At 43.0% G+C, this 19,755-nt stretch overlaps 1 protein-coding gene and 1 long non-coding RNA gene across 2 annotated transcripts in view; one reads left to right on the top strand and one right to left on the bottom strand.

The window, feature by feature from the left end:
• The window catches only part of LOC311012025 (phospholipid phosphatase-related protein type 4-like), a gene marked incomplete at its 3' end in the record, with an annotated part of 160,176 nt that overhangs the window by 100,560 nt on the left and 39,861 nt on the right, over nt 1-19,755 (bottom strand). The window contains exons 3-4 of the mRNA XM_084007298.1: nt 19,618-19,747; nt 19,228-19,423 (exon numbers count right to left, since the gene is read on the bottom strand). Coding sequence (XP_083863424.1) covers nt 19,228-19,423; nt 19,618-19,747 — 326 coding nt within the window. The remainder of the gene's footprint in view (nt 1-19,227; nt 19,424-19,617; nt 19,748-19,755) is intronic.
• On the top strand, nt 13,681-15,018 carry LOC311012041. The gene is made up of 3 exons (XR_014596975.1): nt 13,681-13,736; nt 13,816-13,989; nt 14,946-15,018. It is a non-coding gene; the product is annotated as an uncharacterized lncRNA (long non-coding RNA).

The following is a 19,755-nucleotide window of genomic DNA, read 5'->3' as shown; positions in this document are numbered from 1 at the left end:
GTTCACACCGTTAGCGCCACAAGACTCTGCTGAAGACAATGATCACTTTTATTTTTTCCTAGTGTCAGAAATGTGGACGCTAGGGCGAGTTAGAAATGTGTGATTTTCAGCGTTTCTTTGGAAATCTGCTCCTCGATTTGCCTTAGATCGAATGAGGAGAAAAACAGACTTGCCCGCGCTTAGAGGTTGCTAGTTCAAATTCTGTAAATGTCACAGAGTTTTTGAGCACATTGTGAGAGACAGGACAAGTTTCTCTACAAAATTGGAAAATATCACGTGTGTAGAGTGAAAATTGTGGCCGGGAGGAGTTTGGAAAGGAAATAAATCTGAAGTATGACGAGGAGCTCTCACACTCTAACGATGATGTCACGCACTCTAGCAGGCGCAATACACACCCATTGTAAACTCTGATCAGGTCTTAAAAAACCATCAAACATAAACTGTGATTGTAGGAAAAGTGTAAAAGATATGAAAGTGAAAAGACATAGCCGTATAGATCACATTCTTGGGCATTGTTTAAAGTTTGAATGAAGTCTGTAGGTGGAAGTTTGTGGAAGAAGATACAGTTGAAAGAGCAGCATTTTTCAGAGGATTTTAAGTGGATCTCCATTGGTTTCCATTATAAAAAAAATATGGAAAAAGCTGAATATCTGAAAAAATATGAAAGGCAGTAAAAAAGTTGAAGAGGAGCCAACGTGAGATGAGAGAGCTGAACATTTTGATAGTTGAATGGTTTTTAAAGCTGAAAGTTTGCAGGAGTTACAGGCGACCAAAATATGTACGGAATAATAATAATACGTTGAATAAAGACTAGAAAAAGCATTTCCTGCGGAAAATGTGTGGAAATGCTTTATGCTGAAGCAACACTGAAAAAAAGCTGAATATTTGAAGAGAATATTAAAAAAGCTGAATATGTGCAAAAGTTTGAAAAAGCTGAATAGCTTAAGAGAGAATTAATAAAGCTGAATATGTGAAAAGTTTGAAAAGCTGAATAGCTGAAGAGAATATTTAAAAGGCTGAATATGTGAAAATAATATTTAAAAAGCTGAATATGTGCAAAAGTATGAAAAAGCTTAATATTTGAAGAGAATATTAAAAAAGCTGAATATGTAAAAAGATGAAGAAGCTGAATAGCTGATCAGAATATGAATAAAGCTGAATATGTGAAAAGTTTGAAAAATCTGCATAGCTGAAGAGAATATTCAAGAGCTGAATATGCGAAAATAATATTTATAAAGCTGAATATGTGCAAAAGTATGAAAAAGCTTAATATTTGAAGAGAATATTAAAAAAGCTGAATATGTAAAAAAATGAAGAAGCTGAATAGCTGATCAGAATATTAATAAAGCTGAATATGTGAAAAGGTTGAAAAATCTGCATAGCTGAAGAGAATTTTCAAGAGCTGAATATGTGAAAAGTTTAAAAAAGCTGAATAGCTGAACAGAATAATAATAAAGCTGAATATTTGAAAAGTTTGAAAAAGTTGAATAGCTGAAGAGAATATTCAAAGAGCTGAATATGTGAAAAGTTGAAGCTGAATAGCTGAAGAGCATATTAATAAAGCTGAATATGTGGAAAGTTTGAAAAAGCTGAATAGCTGAATATTAAAAGAGCTGAATATGTGAAAAGTTGAAGAAGCTGAATAGCTGAAGAGAATATTAAAAAAGCTGAATATTTGAAGTTTGAAAAAGTGTGTTTGTGTGTGTGTGTGTTTGTGTGTGTCTGTCTGTCTGTCTTCTTTGAAAAACTACAACTGCCACTGACTGCTACTGTCCGCCAATCAGAGCGCACCTGCTGTCACTTCTGAGTGTGATAGAGAGATAGACAGACATTTTAAAGTTTAAATGGAGTTTATAGGTGAAAGTATGCCTGAGCAGGACATGTTTGACAAAAAAAACTACAAATCCCACTGACTGCTCCTGTCTGCTGCTCCTGTCTGCCAATCAGAGCACACCTGCTGTCACCCTCAAGATCAGAGCCACAGGCGCGTGTGTATGACTGCCTTTAAGCCTCTCTTTCTCTCCATTTCAGCTTAGCGGGGGCTCCGAACAAAAGCTTGCCACGCTCACACCAAAACTCCTGTGGCCAAAATGTTTACACCGTTAGCGCCACAAGACTGTGCTGAAGACACTGATCACTTTTATTTTTTCCTAGTGTCAGAAATGTGGACGCTAGGGCGAGTTAGAAATGTGTGATTTTCAGCGTTTCTTTGGAAATCTGCTCCTCGATTCGCATTAAATCGAATGGGGAGAAAAAAGACTTGGCCGCGCTTAGAGGTTGCTAGTTCAAATTCTGTAAATGTCACAGAGTTTTTGAGCACATTGTGAGAGACAGGACAAGTTTCTCTACAAAATTGGAAAATATCACGTGTGTAGAGTGAAAATTGTGGCCGGGAGGAGTTTGGAAAGGAAAAAAATCTGAAGTAGGACGAGAAGCCCTCACACTCTAACGATGATGTCACGCACTCTAGCAGGCGCAATACACACCCATTGTAAACTCTGATCAGGTCTTAAAAAACCATCAAACATAAACTGTGATTGTAGGAAAAGTGTAAAAGATATGAAAGTGAAAAGACATAGCCGTATAGATCACATTCTTGGGCATTGTTTAAAGTTTGAATGAAGTCTGTAGGTGGAAGTTTGTGGAAGAAGATACAGTTGAAAGAGCAGCATTTTTCAGAGGATTTTAAGCGGATCTCCATTGGTTTCCATTATAAAAAAAATATGGAAAAAGCTGAATATCTGAAAAAATATGAAAGGCAGTAAAAAAGTTGAAGAGGAGCCAACGTGAGATGAGAGAGCTGAACATTTTGATAGTTGAATGGTTTTTATAGCTGAAAGTTTGCAGGAGTTACAGGCGACCAAAATATGTACGGAATAATAATAATACGTTGAATAAAGACTAGAAAAAGCATTTCCTGCGGAAAATGCGTGGAAATGCTTTATGCTGAAGCAACACTGAAAAAAAGCTGAATATTTGAAGAGAATATTAAAAAAGCTGAATATGTGCAAAAGTTTGAAAAAGCTGAATAGCTTAAGAGAGAATTAATAAAGCTGAATATGTGAAAAGTTTGAAAAGCTGAATAGCTGAAGAGAATATTTAAAAGGCTGAATATGTGAAAATAATATTTAAAAAGCTGAATATGTGCAAAAGTATGAAAAAGCTTAATATTTGAAGAGAATATTCAAAGAGCTGAATATGTGAAAAGTTGAAGCTGAATAGCTGAAGAGCATATTAATAAAGCTGAATATGTGGAAAGTTTGAAAAAGCTGAATAGCTGAATATTAAAAGAGCTGAATATGTGAAAAGTTGAAGAAGCTGAATAGCTGAAGAGAATATTAAAAAAGCTGAATATTTGAAGTTTGAAAAAGTGTGTTTGTGTGTGTGTGTGTGTGTTTGTGTGTGTCTGTCTGTCTGTCTTGGAAACGATCAAATAAATATTTTTTCTATATCGAGAGTGTGCTAACAATCCATCCACGTTTTTACGTTATTCATCACCACAAGAAACTTTGCTCGAAATGGACATCACACAAGTGTCAGTAATTTTTTTTGATAGCTTGTCAATCAATCGGCGGCAAATATGTCATCACGTTTTCGGTCCTTCAAATATATGCTATGAGGTGAATCATCTCATGTTGCCAAGACCCTCTGACACAAATTTAAATTTTCCCTTCTAATTCAAGTGCTCATCTTTACCAAACATGAAAAAAACATTTGGGCGCAGCTTTTTTTTCGCTACAGGCACCATTTGAAGACTGAAATTAAAACAAGCATATTTAGCTCTACCTCTCACATAATTTAAGGTATTAGCGGTCACTAAAAGAAATAAATTCAACATTCTCAAGTTTATTTTGCAAGAATATTTTACTGAGAAGGGTAAGAAAGCTAAAAACTTTGGACATTTTCAGAATAGGTTCGAGATTTCACGTCTATTGGCGATGTATATTGCCAAAATATTGATTGTATAATTGCTGTGTTTCTGTTATTCAATGGATGTGCATGCAAAATTAGCTTTCAAGGAAGATAAAACACTCACAAGTCCTTTATTCAAGCGTTTATTTCCAGGAAAGAAGAAAGAAGAAGATGGGAAGGTATTTGTAGTATTCCATATACAAAAATTATGACCGGACAAACGTTTTACAGTTCTCTCCTTATCTGCCACCTTCACCGGCCAGTTTCTCTAGCAAGTTCATGGACATCGGCTTCTTCATCCTTGCTCATATTTACAGGTGTCCTCTGTAATTGAACACTCTTGTTCAATGCAGAGACTCTGCTGAAGTAGCAAGCGATCTGTTGCTCTGTCAGCCAGTCAGTCTTCGCGAACAGCTTCTGTCCGGATTCATCCCTTGACGTTTTCATTCTTGAAGCAACATCTGAAGCATTCACCTTTTTTTCTGGTTTCCTCGCCAATCCAGAACACTTCTAGCTTTTTGCTTTCTCTGAAAAGGCCACAGCTTTTCTTGTCTTTCGAAGAGCCCACCCCTCTTTTTCTTTGCCAGCCGGGGGTAGATCGCCTAAGTCAGATAAAGCTGATGCGTGGCTGTATATAGCCACCACCCACAGAATGGCACATCTCGGTTCAATTGCGCTCGATTGAGTCGTAAGCTGATTCTTTCACCAGCCTCACAAGGTGCTTGCCGACATCTAGGTGCTTTTGGAGGGTAGTGAATGACTGGAAGGTCTTGATATACCCTTCCTCTTGGCAGAAAAACATGACTTGCTCGACTGGTTCTTCCGAAATCATCGATTTCCTGCGATGTACCAGGCTCAGGAGGACTTTTAACTTGTTCTACGCGGCATTGTTAGAAGGTACCCGCCTCGATATTCGATATTATTTAAAAACGAAAGCCACTTGTGGATTTTTGGACCAAGTCGCTGACATTATACACAGTCCTGGCAAAGCAAGCCTTGAGAGTTTTGATGCCCTTGGCCACAACTTATCTCTGCGAGGCTGGTTTCTCTGCTATGGCAGCAGTAAAAACTAAACATCGGCAAAGACTGGATGCTGTTGAGAAGGATTTGAGGCTTAAACTGTCTACCATTGCGCCAAACTTCGGAGAGCTTTGTGCCAAGATGCAAGCCCACCCATCGCATTAATATGGGTAAGTATTTGTCGGTATTGATAATATTGCTACAAATAGGCCTACTGGGAATTCTCACACATCCTCCTCCCTGTCTCCCACCCCTCTCTCTCTCTCTCGCAGCAGGCTGAGCGACTTCTGCGTTGCTCTTTAAAAGTTCCAGATGGATCCTTTTTTTATTTTATTTTATTTTATTTTATTGTATGTTGCTCTTTGTTTCTTATGTTGTGGATCGTGTGTAATTTTATTGTCACACTTGAAAGGTTTTGGATTGATCCTCGTTTTTATTTATTAGGGCCCGAGCGCCGACAACGTCGGGCTGCGAAGCCCTATTGTTATTGTAGTGTTTATTATTCTTAAAAAAAACTAATCAAATTTGGTGTGTCCATGCGGCCTGGTGAAATATTTGAGATTTTGGCGGTTTCACATTCGGTCACAAAAAAGTTGCTCGCTAGCGCCACCAAGCGTGTCTATCCGCCAGCCCCGCCGCACCGTAACTCCGATTGACATTAAATTTTGCACACATGTGCAGACAAGTCTCCTCTACAAAAAAATCCTCTTGGAGTACCAAAGTCCGCCTACTGAAATTTTCTGACATCTTGGATTTTATGAAAATCGACTTTTCATAAAATGGACGAAATTTGGTACGCAAACTCGATAGACCTAGCTGGGGTGATGGTCCAAAAAGGTTTTGAAAATATGCATTTAATCAGAAGATATCGGCTAATAAACATAAGAGGGTTGGGCCACCAAAACGCAATTAGCACAACTCTATAACCTTTGTGCCAAATATTACGAAAATTGAAACCTATGTTGCCATAGCTTCAAAAAACATACATGTCAATTTTCATCAAAATTGAGTAATGTTTGGCGCTGCCACAAATTTCCAAAAAGTGCCATTTTTGGCCGTTTTTGGCCATCCACAGGGGTCGTACTAAATCGAACTTGTACTATACCGTTGATCCGATTTATACCAAAATTGGATATGTGATTGGAAAGGCCTTAAGGACAAAAAGTTACTCAAAGATGCTCCAAAAGTCTAGGGGCGTGGCCACGGCGACGCCATGACTGTGCTACTATTTTCAACCTTCGCCATAGGCATTAAAGCTGTTATAACTTCACCGTTTCTTCTCCGATCTAGCAACATGAAATGAGACTGATTTTATGCCTTTTTTCTGAGCAACAGCCCCCCCCTCTAGGTTGGGCGTACAAGCATGAAATATTTTTTCCTAGATAGCCCATGTGGAGATGTACAAAAAAGCCTCTTGGACCCACCGCCTAAAGTTATCATAAAGGTGTGTAATTCAGCCAGGTTTTCACTCAGGACACATAGCACAGCAACCACCAGGGGGAGTCAGAGATCTATCAGTGACACATGGAGAATCTGTGAATCTGACATGCAGTTCCACTCTGCTTTACACCAGATCAACAGTCATGCCACTTTTAATTCCTTTTTATTAATTCCTCTCATTTCAGCCTGGACACAAAGGGAGGAGGAGAGATGGCACACTTCACATGCACCTCACACAGCTGTCAGTTGAACCTTCGCCATAAACATCAAAACTAGATTAACTTCAGTGTTTCTTCTCTGATCTGCTCCAAACTTTCCATACTTTATAAGAGTTCCTTCCTGAACACATCTGCACTTTGCTATTCACTCACAGTCAGAGCGCCACCTACTGGCGACAGGAAATGTAATTGATTTTGTGACTTTTTCCAAGTAACAACCACACCTGATTATTTTTGGACTAATTCCTCTTATTTCAGCCTGCAAGGAGGACGCAGGGGGAGGAGGAGAGATGTCAGGAACGCATGGACATGTGTGTGAGCTCTGTGACTGAAATGTAGTTTCACTTGTGAATGCAGCCACTCCATGACTGCACGTGACAGACAGATGCCTTTCGATGTCAATCGCTTGTGTCTCGACTTGCGCCACGAGAGGCGGCTGCAGCACAGGCAGTGTCCACGACTCTGCCCTGTGACCGCAGGCAGTCCACGGCCGCATATGAGTGAGGGCCCGTCACGACACTGCTTTGCAGTTTTCATTTTATTTGTTTCTGAGCCTATGCTCTTTAATGTTGTGGATTGTTTGTAACTTAATTGCAATTTAATTCAATGTACTGTCGTTCTAATTTCCATAACCGTTGTGTTATGATGATGTTGATGTTAGCTCCATGGCCATTTAATATTGCTGAATGAGTGAATAAATAAAGCTTGGGCATGGAAAGGCTAGCTTTCTATCCATAAAAGGAGGTGTTGGGGGGGGGGGGGGGGGGCAAAGGAAGCGAAGGGACTCTTCAGGTTGGATGTGGACCAAGGCACAAACAAATGAAACAAAATAAAACTAGTGCTTGGTGAGTGGTTCATATGAAAGTGTATGTGTGTATGTAGGTGATGTTGGATACCAGTGTTGGTTTAATCCAGGGGTTGTTGGTTGAGGATTGTGCTTCCATTATTGTTTTCTTGATGGCTGGGTTGTTTATGGCTTTGCTAAGGTATTTTTGTGCAATGATTTGGTGTCTGTCGGGCCCAGGTTCCTTCTGCGTGGAGTTCTCCCTGGGTTCCCTGGGATCAGCTCCAGCCCCCCCGCGACGCTGAATACAGGATAAGCGGTAGACAATGGATGGATGGATGGACTTGGTGTCTTTGCTTGATGGTTTTGATTCCTGTTATGGTGTGAATGTAGTGGTTGCTGATGTAGTTCGGGAGTCGGTGAGCAAGTTTGAGTGCTTTGTTTTGGATAATTTGAAGGTTTTTCAGTTGATTGTCAGAGGCAGTGATCCAGGCAGGGACTGAGTATTCAAACAGAGGACAGATGTAGGCCAGGTATATGTAGTGGCTAAGGGGTTAATTATTTCTGCAGCCGAAGGATGTCTAGGTCACCATGACAGGCTATGACAGTCATTGTTTTTTGGGAAAATAAGACCCTGATTTGTAGAAAGGATGAGGGTAACAACCTGACATGGGCGTGGAAATCCTGGGTTCAACAGCATATAAACCGAGGACACGGGGCTCTCGGGCGCTTACCCCGGGGTAACCCGTGATGTTTGGATCCTGTATTGGCTAATAAACATCTCTTTTTTCTTTGGATTAAAGACTGGCTGGACTTCTTTTCATCTGGGACTACAATTGTGAGACTATCTGTTAGATAGTTAGTTTATTTGAAATGGACCTAGAAATTGGCTGCACGGTGGTGTAGTGGGTAGCACTCTCGCCTCACAGCAAGAGGGTCCTGGGTTTGATTCCCGGGTCGGCCTGGGTTCCTTCTGTGTGGAGTTTGCATGTTCTCCCCGTGTAAGCGTGGGTTCTCTCCGGGTTCTCCGGCTTCCTCCCACAGTCCAAAGACATGCAGGATGGGGATAGGTTCATTGGTGACTCTAAATTGCCCGTAGGTGTGAATGTGAGTGTGAATGGTTGTCTGTCTCTACATGTCGGCCCTGCGATAGACTGGCGTCCTGTCCAGGGTGTACCCTGCCTTCGCCCAATGACAGCTGGGATCGGCTCCAGCCCCCCCCGTGACCCTGAATACAGGATAAGCGGTAGAAAATGGATGGATGGATGGATGGACCTAGAAATTATGTAGTTGAAGATTTTTCGCTACAACATATACTTTAATGATTGTGGAGGGTGATGCGCCATTTTTACCATAGAGGGCTTTCAAATGATTTAGTCTATTGCTTGCTTTTTGTTCCAGGTTTTTGGTGTGTTTGGTCCGGGTCATGTTGCTTTGGAAGGTGATGCAGAGGAATGTGGCTTCTTTTGAGATGATGTTCTGGTTGTTTATTGTTAGGTTGATGTTGGCCTGTAGATGCTGGCTTTTGGTAAAGATTATACATTGAGTTTTGGCGGGGTTGAGTTTGATTCTCCAGATATTTGACCAGTTTTCTATTTCTTTGATGCAAATTGTGAGTTTTTTTGCTGCATGTTTTGGAGTTCTTGATGATGACAAGTAGCAGAGATCGTCTATAAACTGTGATACTTTGGCAGTGGTGGCTGGGGGGTAGTAGATGTCTGAGATGTAAAGTAGGAAGAGAAGTGGACTGAGAACTGCCCCTTGGGGGACTCCTGCTTGGGGGGTGAAAGGTGATGAGATGGTGGAGGTGACCTTGACCTTGATTTGTCTGTTTCTGATGAAGCTTGATGATGGATTGAGTGGGCTTGGGGAGTTTTAGGTTTTTATCCAGTATCCTGTAATCCATTGTGCCATAGTTTGTCAAAAGCCTTTTCAATGTCGAAGAATATTGCAAGTGTTATGTTTTTTATTGAAGCTTCTCTAGATGACTTCGGAAAGTCGGAGGATGTTGTCTGTGGTGGCTCTCCCCTTACTGAAACCAGCTTGGTGTATTCCCAGGAGGCCCATTGATTCGGTGTGGCTGGTGAGATGTGAGGTAAGTATTCTTTCAAACAATTTCCCCTATGTGGCTGAGAAGGCTTATGGGGCGGTAACTTGTGGTGTTGTGTGGGTCTTTTCTAGGTGTGTGGATCATAATGACCAAGGCCAATTTTGATGGTGAGGGGAAATGTCCAGTGGAGAGGCAGGTGGAGAACAGCTGTCCGAGGTGCTGGAAGTAGGTAGCTGGTGCTTGTTTTATTAGTGTAGTGTCGACGTTATCTTCTCCTGGTGCTTTATTTTTCATCTTTTTTAGGTGCAGTTTTATTTCCTGGGTGGTGACTGGTTTTGTGAGTGTGTGATGCTCTGTAGTGAAGTGGGTGGTGTTTGTCTCGTTTGTGTTGTTATGTTTGGCTATTTCTTTTTCAACCAGATCTTTCCATTGATTGTCAAAGTGGGGGTCTGTCGGACAAGACAATATTGCTGCAATTTTTTTTTAACGCGGCAGAAAATACAACATTTATGTCAATATCGTGCTTTCTGTTACCGAGTCTGTGTCTGTCACTCGACTCATCCTCTTAAAAGTTGAAGCTTGTGCGTAACTTTGTTTCATTATATTGAAACTTTGTTGATGTTGTTATTGTCATGAGTGTTCTGGTTATTTGCGCATGATTAAACATGAGTCTTTATATGGCGATGAAACAAAGCTTTGTTGTGTTTTTTCCCTTCTTTTTGAAGGGGGGATTAGGGATGCGTCAACCCGGTTGGGACGTAGAAGAGGTGTGCTGCAAAAAAAGTTTGAGAACCGCTGGTGTAGGGGGTGTTGGCACATCGCTGGAGCCCTGAACCTCACCCCAAGTTCAGCACGATGTTTAGGGCAGATGGTGAAATCGCTGCCATCTTGTGACGTTTTTTTTCAGTGTGACTGGTTTGGTTAATGCTGGGGTGCCAGTCAGGTGTCTATGTCCTGACAAAAGTCTGTGTCACACAATATTTTCACCCCCACAAAGGATATGTTCCTAATAATAAATTTGTGATAAGTACATACCCCTTATTTAAAACACATTTATCAGACTGAACCCAGCACAAAGAACAAAGAAACAGAATACAAACAAGGCTTTTCGTTTTCTTTTCAAAAGTGTATTTAAATGGTCCATAAATAATAAACAATATTCTTTAATGAGTCCATATCTCAGTTCTTTTAAACCAAAAATCCGATCTTGAAAAAATAACTAACAAGAGAAATCCCCAAAATAGCCAGGAACAAAAAAAAGAAAAAACAAAAGTAATCCAACAAAACAGATCGGTCGGTACTCACACACGCCAGGGGGGATAACCGGTCAAACGTGGCTGTCAGACTCAGTAGGCAGTCAAAAGTCGGAGCTCGTGGAAAACCGACAGTCACAGGCGGCCAAACGTGGCGGATGAGCTGGGTTTGCTGATGATCGCGGACTCCCCGGCGGCCAAACGTGGCAGATGAGCTGGGTTCGCGGATGATCGCGGTATCCCCGGCGTCCAAACGTGGCGGACGAGCTGGGTTTGCTGATGATCGCGGTATTCCCGGCGGCCAAACGTGGCGGACGTGGGTTTAACTACCACTCCTGGACACTAAGCCGTTTCTCATAACGCGCACGCTAAAACGTGGGACACGTCACTCTCCGTTCCGCTGCTGCTGCTACTGCTCTTTTCGCTACCGGCGCCGCCATGACAGATATGATGTATCCTTTTTTTATCCTAGGTCACGTGAATGGGGCATGACCTCATTAAAAGGAAAACAAAAGGTGAACGGGACAAGATCTCGGCCCGTTACAGTTCCTTCCCCATGAGAGAAGCCCGACTTAAGGAGGGCGTTCCACCAATGACATAAGCCAACGAATCTCTATTCCCTCACATCTTTGCCTGGGGTAGAGAACCCAGGGAAATCCTCTTCGTCACTCTCCTCGTGGAAGATTTTGAGGACCCTTTCCCGCTGTTTCCTATCCAGCTCCTCAGCGGTGGGAAAGCAGGGCTTGAGCTGGGCCATGTTAACAATGCGGAGGTCCTGTCCTGTGTCCTTCAGGACAATCTCATAGTTTAGAGGTCCAACTCTTCTGGTCACCCGATATGGACCTTTCCATCGTGGAGCCAGCTTGGCGGAAAAGGATTTATCAGCTTTCGAATAAGGGTGAGTACGTAGCCAGACACGATCATTCTCAGTGAAACATCCTTCTCTTCTCCCTTTGTCATAGTTTTGTTTCTGTCTTTTTCTTGCTTTTTCCAGGTTGTTTTTCACAAGTTCCCGGAACTCAATAATCTGGTTTGCAGTGGTGTAAGCAGTGGAGTCCGGATCACACAGCTGGTGACTCAGCTCAGCATCCATAGGTCCTTTGAGACAACGGCTGAGGTTGAGTTCTGCGGGGGTGGCTCCTGTTACTTCGTGCACTGCTGAGTTTAGTGCAAAACGGAATTCAGGTAAGTATTTGTCCCAACTTTTGTGCTGTTTCCCCACATAGGAAGCGATCATGGCTTTGAGGTTTCGATTTATCCTTTCCGTCAGATTCGTCTGAGGATGGTAAGGCGAGGTCCTCTTCCGTTTGAGGTTCCATCGCTCACAGGTTTCCTCAAAGACAGAGGACACAAACTGCGGACCTTGGTCGGACAGTATGAAGGTGGGGACCCCCCAGCGAGTCAGGATCTCCTTCCTGAGAACCTGGGATACTGTCTCCGCAGTGGCTCTCCGAAGTGGGAACAGTTCAACCCATCTGGTGAAGTAGTCGACAAACACAATTAGGTAGAGGTTGCCAGTGGAACTCTGAGGGAAAGGACCAATTAGATCAACTCCAAGCATCTCCCAGGGTTCATGCACCAATGTTTGCTGGAGTTTACCTGGGGGTTTTCTGTTCTCAGGTTTGTGGAGTTGACAAACCTGGCAACACAGCACATGATCCCTCACATCCAAACTCATCCTGGGCCAATACACCAGGGCTTGCAGCCGTTTGTATGTTTTATACCTCCCAAGATGGCCGGACAGAGGTTCGTCATGGTAATGGTGGAGAAGCTGTTGACGGAGGGAGGTTGGTATGTAGATTTGGTAGAGGGTTTTGTGGGGTAGCTGCAACACTCTGTACACTTTATCCTCCAGAACAGTGAACTTTGTGTTTGGGTTTTCCGTGACTTCTCCTGTTTCCATTATTTTTCCATACAGATCCTGTATGGCAGAGTCCCCCTGCTGGGCTTTCCAGATGTCTGCATCGGTGATGTGGAGGTTTTTGGAGGTGTCTCTTTTGGACCGTAAGACAACAGCACACGTGGCATGTGGGTTCTGAGTATCATCTACTGGTGCTTGTGACAAGGCATCTGGTACGGTGTTGTATTTGCCTTTACGGTATTCCACCGTAAAGGAGAACTCTTGGAGGCGCAGTGCCCACCGAAAAAGCCGGGTGCTAGGCTTTGGAGTTTTGAAAACCCACACCAGAGATGAATGATCAGTTACCACGGTAAATGGTCTGCCTTCCAGATATTACCTCCATTTCTCCAGGGCCCAGACAACAGCGAGACATTCCTGTTCCGTGGTGGAGTAGTTGCGTTCCGCCTGATTCAGGGCCCGGCTGGCAAAGGCAAGGACCTGCTCTGCACCCAGTCCAGTTTGCTGAGCCAAAACAGCCCCCACGCCAACGTCACTGGCATCGGTGTTTACAATGAAAGGGAGGTGGAAGTCGGGATGACCCAACACCGGTGGAGAAACCAGATGGTGTTTCAGAGCTTCAAAAGCTGTCTGGCAGGATGGTGTCCAAATGAACTTGGCTCCCTTCCGTTTCAGAGCGTTGAGTGGTTCTGTCAGCTGGGAAAAGCGGGGAACAAAACGATGGTACCAGCCAGCCATACCCAGAAATCTTTGGAGCTCCTTTATGTTCTTGGGAACAGGAAAGTCTTGCACGGCTTTTGTCTTCTCTGGGTCCACCTCCACTCCAGCAGAAGAAACGACATGTCCCAGGAACTTTAGTGTGGTTCTGAAGAATTGACTCTTTTTCATATTAACAGTAAGGTGAGCCTTCCGTAATCTGTCCAGAACTGCTTGGATGTGGAAACTGTGTTGTTCAGTGGTAGCGGAGTAGATTATGATGTCGTCCAATCAATCAATCAATCAATCAAATTTTATTTGTATAGCACTTTACAATAGCCAGACGGTACCCAAAGTGCTTTACATCAAAGCAAAAATAATACATTAAAACAATACATAAGCATACATAAGTGCCACAGAAACCTTACCGTGCCAGCTAAACAGATGTAGTTAAGTCCAACCACAGCAGGGAAAGCCAGACTGAAAGCGGGCATGATGACGCAGGGTAAGGTTATTGTTTGGGTTTGTAAGGTTAGGGTTAAATCACTCTATCCTAATGGTTGTCGTCCTTTTCCATCCGCCAGGTATAAAGGTCCCCTGGTCCATGGTTTCATCATATCGCGCTGGCCTTTTACTCCGGTCCACACATCTTCATTAACCAGCGTATAAGAAGATCCAGTGTCCAGGATGGCGATTCCCTTCCACGGGCCGATGCCCAATGGTAGCAGCAACTGGCAGGGGAGCGGACATGACATCAGGTTAAAGGAGCTTGTTGCTTCTGGGGATCCTGATTGAGTGAGGGACCCCAGGGTAGCATGGCCCTCTTGAACATGGGAAGGTCTGGTAGCTGGTTGAGGTGGTCTAGGAGAAGAGGCGTTATTTCCTCGATTGGAGTTCCACTGGGGACAGGAAGCGGGTGCATGATTTCCCTTGCAGCACCAACAGAATGCTTGAGGTGGCCGGTTATGCACAGGTTGGTTAGGACGGACAGGGTGTTCCCTGTTAGGAGGTGGAGCAGCGGACTCAGGTGCACCAGCCTTCAATGATTTCTTTAGCAGGCTTTTCCTCTGCTCATACTGCAGCTGATTCTCCCGGTCCCTTTCAAGTTGCTGGCCAAGGCGTACAAGTCCATCAACGGTGGTAACTCTGCTACTTCTCAGCTGACTGGCCAGTTGGGGGTTTATGTTTTTCAAGGTCAGTTTTATGATTTCCTCTTCTTCAATATTTGGTTTCCAGCGTTTGCATAATGACTGGTACATATAGGCAAAGTCTCTGATGCTTTCCCCTTCACTTTGCACTCGGTTGCGCACCCTTTCTGCCAGTTCATCTTCATAATCCTCCGACAGGAAGGCGGCACGGAACTGATCATGAAATTCCTTCCAGGTATTGACTTTATGGCGTGCTACATCCCACCAATCTCTTGCAGTCCCATGCAAAATGTTACGCAAGGTAGCGATGAGCTCCTCATCAAGAAGCGGATTGAGAGCCAGGAAATCCTCGCACCTTCCCAAATATTGGAGTGGGTCTGGCGTATCATCCACTTTTCCAAATGTAGGAAATAGAAGCTTTACAGGGCTTTTTCCAAAGAATCTGCTTTTGATTTCATTATGTATGGTGGATCCTCCAGGCGACCCAAATTGATCCTCAGCTATACCAGGTTGCACAGTAGACTGCAATCTGGTGCGGCTGGAAATAAAGACGGGGTTTCTTTCAGGTACGGCTTCATACTGAGTTTGGACGCTTACATGGCCAAGGGGGATTGTTGCAGCTCTGGCAGTGATTTCCGCTGACAATGTCCCTATGGAGTTGTTGCAGTGGGACAGATCCTCCTGAAGGTGAGTTACAGCCTCAGTCATGGGTGTGAGTACAGAGAGAAGATCCTTTAATAGGTCTGTATGATGGTGTTTCAGCCTCCATCCCACTGCTGCATTGACCTGTGTCCTCAGATATTCCAGCTGTGTGTCCATGTGTTTAATCATCTCTTTTTGTCGTTCTTGAATTAGGTCTGTCAGTGTATTGCTCACTTGTTCAATTTGTGATTTGAGTGTGTTTGACAGGAGATGTGAGTCCCATCTGGGGTGCCATTTTTTTATGTGACGTTTTTTTTCAGTGTGACTGGTTTGGTTAATGCTGGGGTGCCAGTCAGGTGTCTATGTCCTGACAAAAGTCTGTGTCACACAATATTTTAACCCCCACAAAGGATATGTTCCTAATAATAAATTTTATACCCCTTATTTAAAACACATTTATCAGACTGAACCCAGCACAAAGAACAAAGAAACAGAATACAAACAAGGCTTTTCGTTTTCTTTTCAAAAGTGTATTTAAATGGTCCATAAATAATAAACAATATTCTTTAATGAGTCCATATCTCAGTTCTTTTAAACCAAAAATCCGATCTTGAAAAATAACTAACAAGAGAAATCCCCAAAATAGCCAGGAACAAAAAAAAGAAAAAACAAAAGTAATCCAACAAAACAGATCGGTCGGTACTCACACACGCCAGGGGGGACAACCGGTCAAACGTGGCTGTCAGAGTCAGTAGGCAGTCAAAAGTCGGAGCTCGTGGAAAACCGACAGTCACAGGCGGCCAAACGTGGCGGATGAGCTGGGTTTGCTGATGATCGCGGACTCCCCGGCGGCCAAACGTGGCAGACGAGCTGGGTTCGCGGATGATCACGGTATCCCCGGCGTCCAAACGCTACGCCAAGCTGAATCTGTGACGCCTCCCCCTGCTGCGCCGCCACACCCATCTTGGCGCAGGCGATCCACCAAACTGCCAAACTGACCGTGCGCAAGGCTGTGCTGGTCGAAACTTGCATTGCGCCGGCTCCGCCACCCTGCGCAGCCCTGCGCTGCGCCACGAAACTAGGGCCCATGGTGTTTAAAGTAATATTATTTGCCGATCGAAGTGAAGCAAACTATACGCCAAGAGCCTATGCCTAGCATTTTGTATAACATTCATCAGGTCTTATTCGGCAGTGGAAGGGAGGAATGATGTCAATCATTTGTTGTGGTACATTCTTACCCCCTAGTTCTGCTGTGGAAATGATCGATGAATTGACGGTTCAAATTCATCATATTTTTAGTCACGAAAAAAACTGAAGATGTTTTTTTTAATGTCTTATCAGCTAACTATATGCCTCCGCCGATTTAGTAAATTGGCGGGAATCTAGCTTGGGAAATCTGCTGACCAAATATTGCTGGTTCGCAAAACTCATAGCATGACATTTTCGTAAGAGAGACGAGCCAGTGTACATTACATTTGGTCATGGAAAATCTGTTATTTGTAAGTCAAAAAGCCTGAAACTATACACCAGCCATGAACTGAACATTGTGAAGGTCTTATAGTACTATAAGACCTTCACAATGTGAAGTACTCCATAGTACTTTCCTGGAAATGTAGCTTGAACCATATTATTGAAGTAGCACTTCCATTAGAGCTATTAGCCTGAGTTTGTCATCATTTACATTCGTTTGTAGAGCTTTTACAAGTTACTGACTTGTGAGTGTTTTATCTTCTTCGTAAGCTAATTTTCCATGCACGTCTATTGAATAACAGAAAAACTGTGAAGCAATTATAGAATCGATATTTTGGCAATATACATCGCCAATAGACGTGAAATCTAAAACTTGTTCTAAAAATGTCCAACGTTTTCAGCTTTCTTACCCCTCTCAGTAAAATATTCTTGTAAAATAAACCTGAGAATGTTGATTTATTTCCTTTAGTGACTGCTAATGCCTTTAATTATGTGAGAGGTAGAGCTGGATATGCTGGTTGTAATTTCAGTTTCAAATGGTGTCTGTAGCGGAAAAAAAGCTGGGCCCAATTTTTTTTTTCTTGTTTTGTAGAGATGAGCACTTGAATTAGAAGGGAAAATTGAAATTTGTGTCAGGTCTGAAAAATCCAAAATGTGAATTACGAATGTTACTCTCAGGTAGGAATGCTTTTCCTTTTAGTCCACTGCAGGTTACTGAGAAACAACGTAAAATAATAATGGTGAGTTGATCTTTTAATAGTGTTTTAATGGAGTTCTGCTGATCCAGACACCAGCTCAGAGCAGTTTGTGTGCTGCTTTAATCTTCTTTAAAGTCATGTGTTGATTTGCTGCTGCAAAGTTAGTTGTGGATCCATTCAGTCCTCTAGCAGATCACTGAACACATCACTGCTCCACTGTCACGCACAACTCATATTAAAACACTGTCATACATAATGTACCGCTACTAAGGAAACGGGGTAAAGAATATTTTTTTAACAGGGGATTGCGATTCTTTTATAGTATCGGTATAATGTGTGACACTCAGACTCAGTATATCTCAGTGCATTTGCAGGGATGGATACGAGATGAGAACCAGCTGGCCACTTACTCCATCTGAGCTCTCAAGCTTTAGACAACGATCACAAGCAAATGTCTGATCTATCATTAGTGCATAAAAGTTTTGAGGGAGTGACATGGCGCTGCAGTAGTGAGTAATGTCATCTATATGCTCAGATTTTATTTCCCCCCAGTCCAAAAACCATGTAGGTTAGGTGAATGAGTGACTCTGAATTGCCTCTAGGTGTGAATGTGAGGGGGACTGGTTGTCTGTCTGTATGTGTCATCCCTGTGATAGGCTACATTGGAAATCTGCTAAGGGTGTAGCCCACTCTAGTCCAATGTGACTTTGCTTAGATTCAATTCAATTTTATTAGGGCCCGAGCGCCGACAACATCGGGCAGCGAAGCCCTATTGAAATTGAAGTAACTCATCCATGTCATTTTTTTAAGTAATTCACAGCTGCATGCATAGCCAAGTATTTAAACATCCGCTACAAGGTAAGGAATCCAGTAACCGGCTTCCTTCCTTACGTCAGGGTTCAGGTTCAATTGTTCAGTTTGTTTACTTAATTAGTGTGTTTGGGGTTTCAAGAAGAGACATGGCAGCAGAGTTAGTCTAAAAGAAAATTATTTGAAGATGACGAAACAGGTGAGCCAAAAGACTTATACAAGGCAACGTGCAAACACTGCAGGAAGAAATTCACAGCACCTGTCACGGTGTCAGTTGCTTAATTGGTGCTTTTTAACGATTCTGGACGACGCTCCAACAGTAAAAGCAGCGTTCCCAGCCTGGTTCTTACTCTTTGCAGTAAATGTAAAAAGTTGGCCTACTCATGACGAACCAGAGACCGAATAAAACGACCGGTTCTTAAAACTACGCCCGACAGGACCGCCCGGACAGAGACAGGTGAAACAGGACCGACCATCTTACGGCACGAGGGGAGACAGGTGTATGGAGACAGGTGTATGGTCCTGGTTGCAAAAATTGTCGATGATCAAAATCTAAGATGGCGATGGCCAAAATGGCTGAACTTGAGGCTTCAAAACCATAGTCCACAAACCAACCATCATGATAACTACATCCACTTCTTATAAACCTTAACGGCCTGTGATTATTGTCACGCCGGTGAGGTAATGTCTCGTCTTGGGTTTTGTCTTGTCATTTCCTGTTTTATTTTGAAAATAACTCCCCTCTCGTTTCAGGTCACTTGCCCTTCCTCATGTGTTCCCTGGTCTGATGTCATCCCTGATCCCTGATTGTTGTCACCTGTTGCCCATTAACCCTCTGTGTATTTAAGTCTGCGTCTCCCCTTGTCTTGTGCCAGTTCGTACTACGTCTCTCGTCTCGTCATGTTCACAGCCATCAAGAAATCCAAGTTAAGTTGTTTTTACTGCAGTTTATGTTTGTAGTCAGGTTTTCCTCCCTGTGGAGTGATCTTTTGTTTGTAGTTTCAAGTTTTTGGAGTTAGTCTATTTTTTCCTGGATCTTTTGTTTTGTATATTTGCCACCTTTTTGAGTTTTTTTGGAATAAAGACCCTTTACACTGCCTCTGCATCTGAGTCCTCCCTCCTTGCCCGAAACCCTGACAATTATGCGAGTGTGCTGAAACTAAACATTCCATAGACATAACTACATAGTCAGACACGCTCAGTACCTCAATCACTTCATTAAACTTACCTTCCAGCATTGATGAGCCCGACGTCTTGTCCAGAGCAGATATCCTCCAGAATAAAAGCTTCGTCACAAGTGGACATGTTAATGTGGGTCAAGTTGGGTTTACACACATCTAACCAGTATGGAGTGTGCTGACCGGTGGACAGCTGTAGAATATCAGTTATCAGTGCCGTCACACACAGGCCAAAGATATGGACACCTGTGGAAAAATAGCAAAGACTTGATTGGTACCACATGTAAACTGTGTGCCACTTTGTATTTAAACATCTTATTTTATGAAGTTTTTATTCTGTATTGACTCATGTTACTGCATTTGTTTGTGTCTGTTTTTGTGGTTCAGTTACTGAATACAAGGGTGTAAATCAGTTGCATGTATAACATGTGTCCTCCCACCTATGAAGCGTACAGCCCTGCGGATGTATGAGTTGAAATTACAGCCTGCAGCGTTGATGTTAGCCTCCGTCTGTGTGGCTGATGAACTCCGGGACAGATAACAATACAGAATGGCCTCTCCTATAAGAATCTACATGC

Source organism: Eutrigla gurnardus, assembly GCF_963514095.1.
Source record: "Eutrigla gurnardus genome assembly, chromosome: 4".
NCBI lineage: Eukaryota > Metazoa > Chordata > Actinopteri > Perciformes > Triglidae > Eutrigla > Eutrigla gurnardus.
This window is presented reverse-complemented; position numbering and strand designations above follow the sequence as displayed.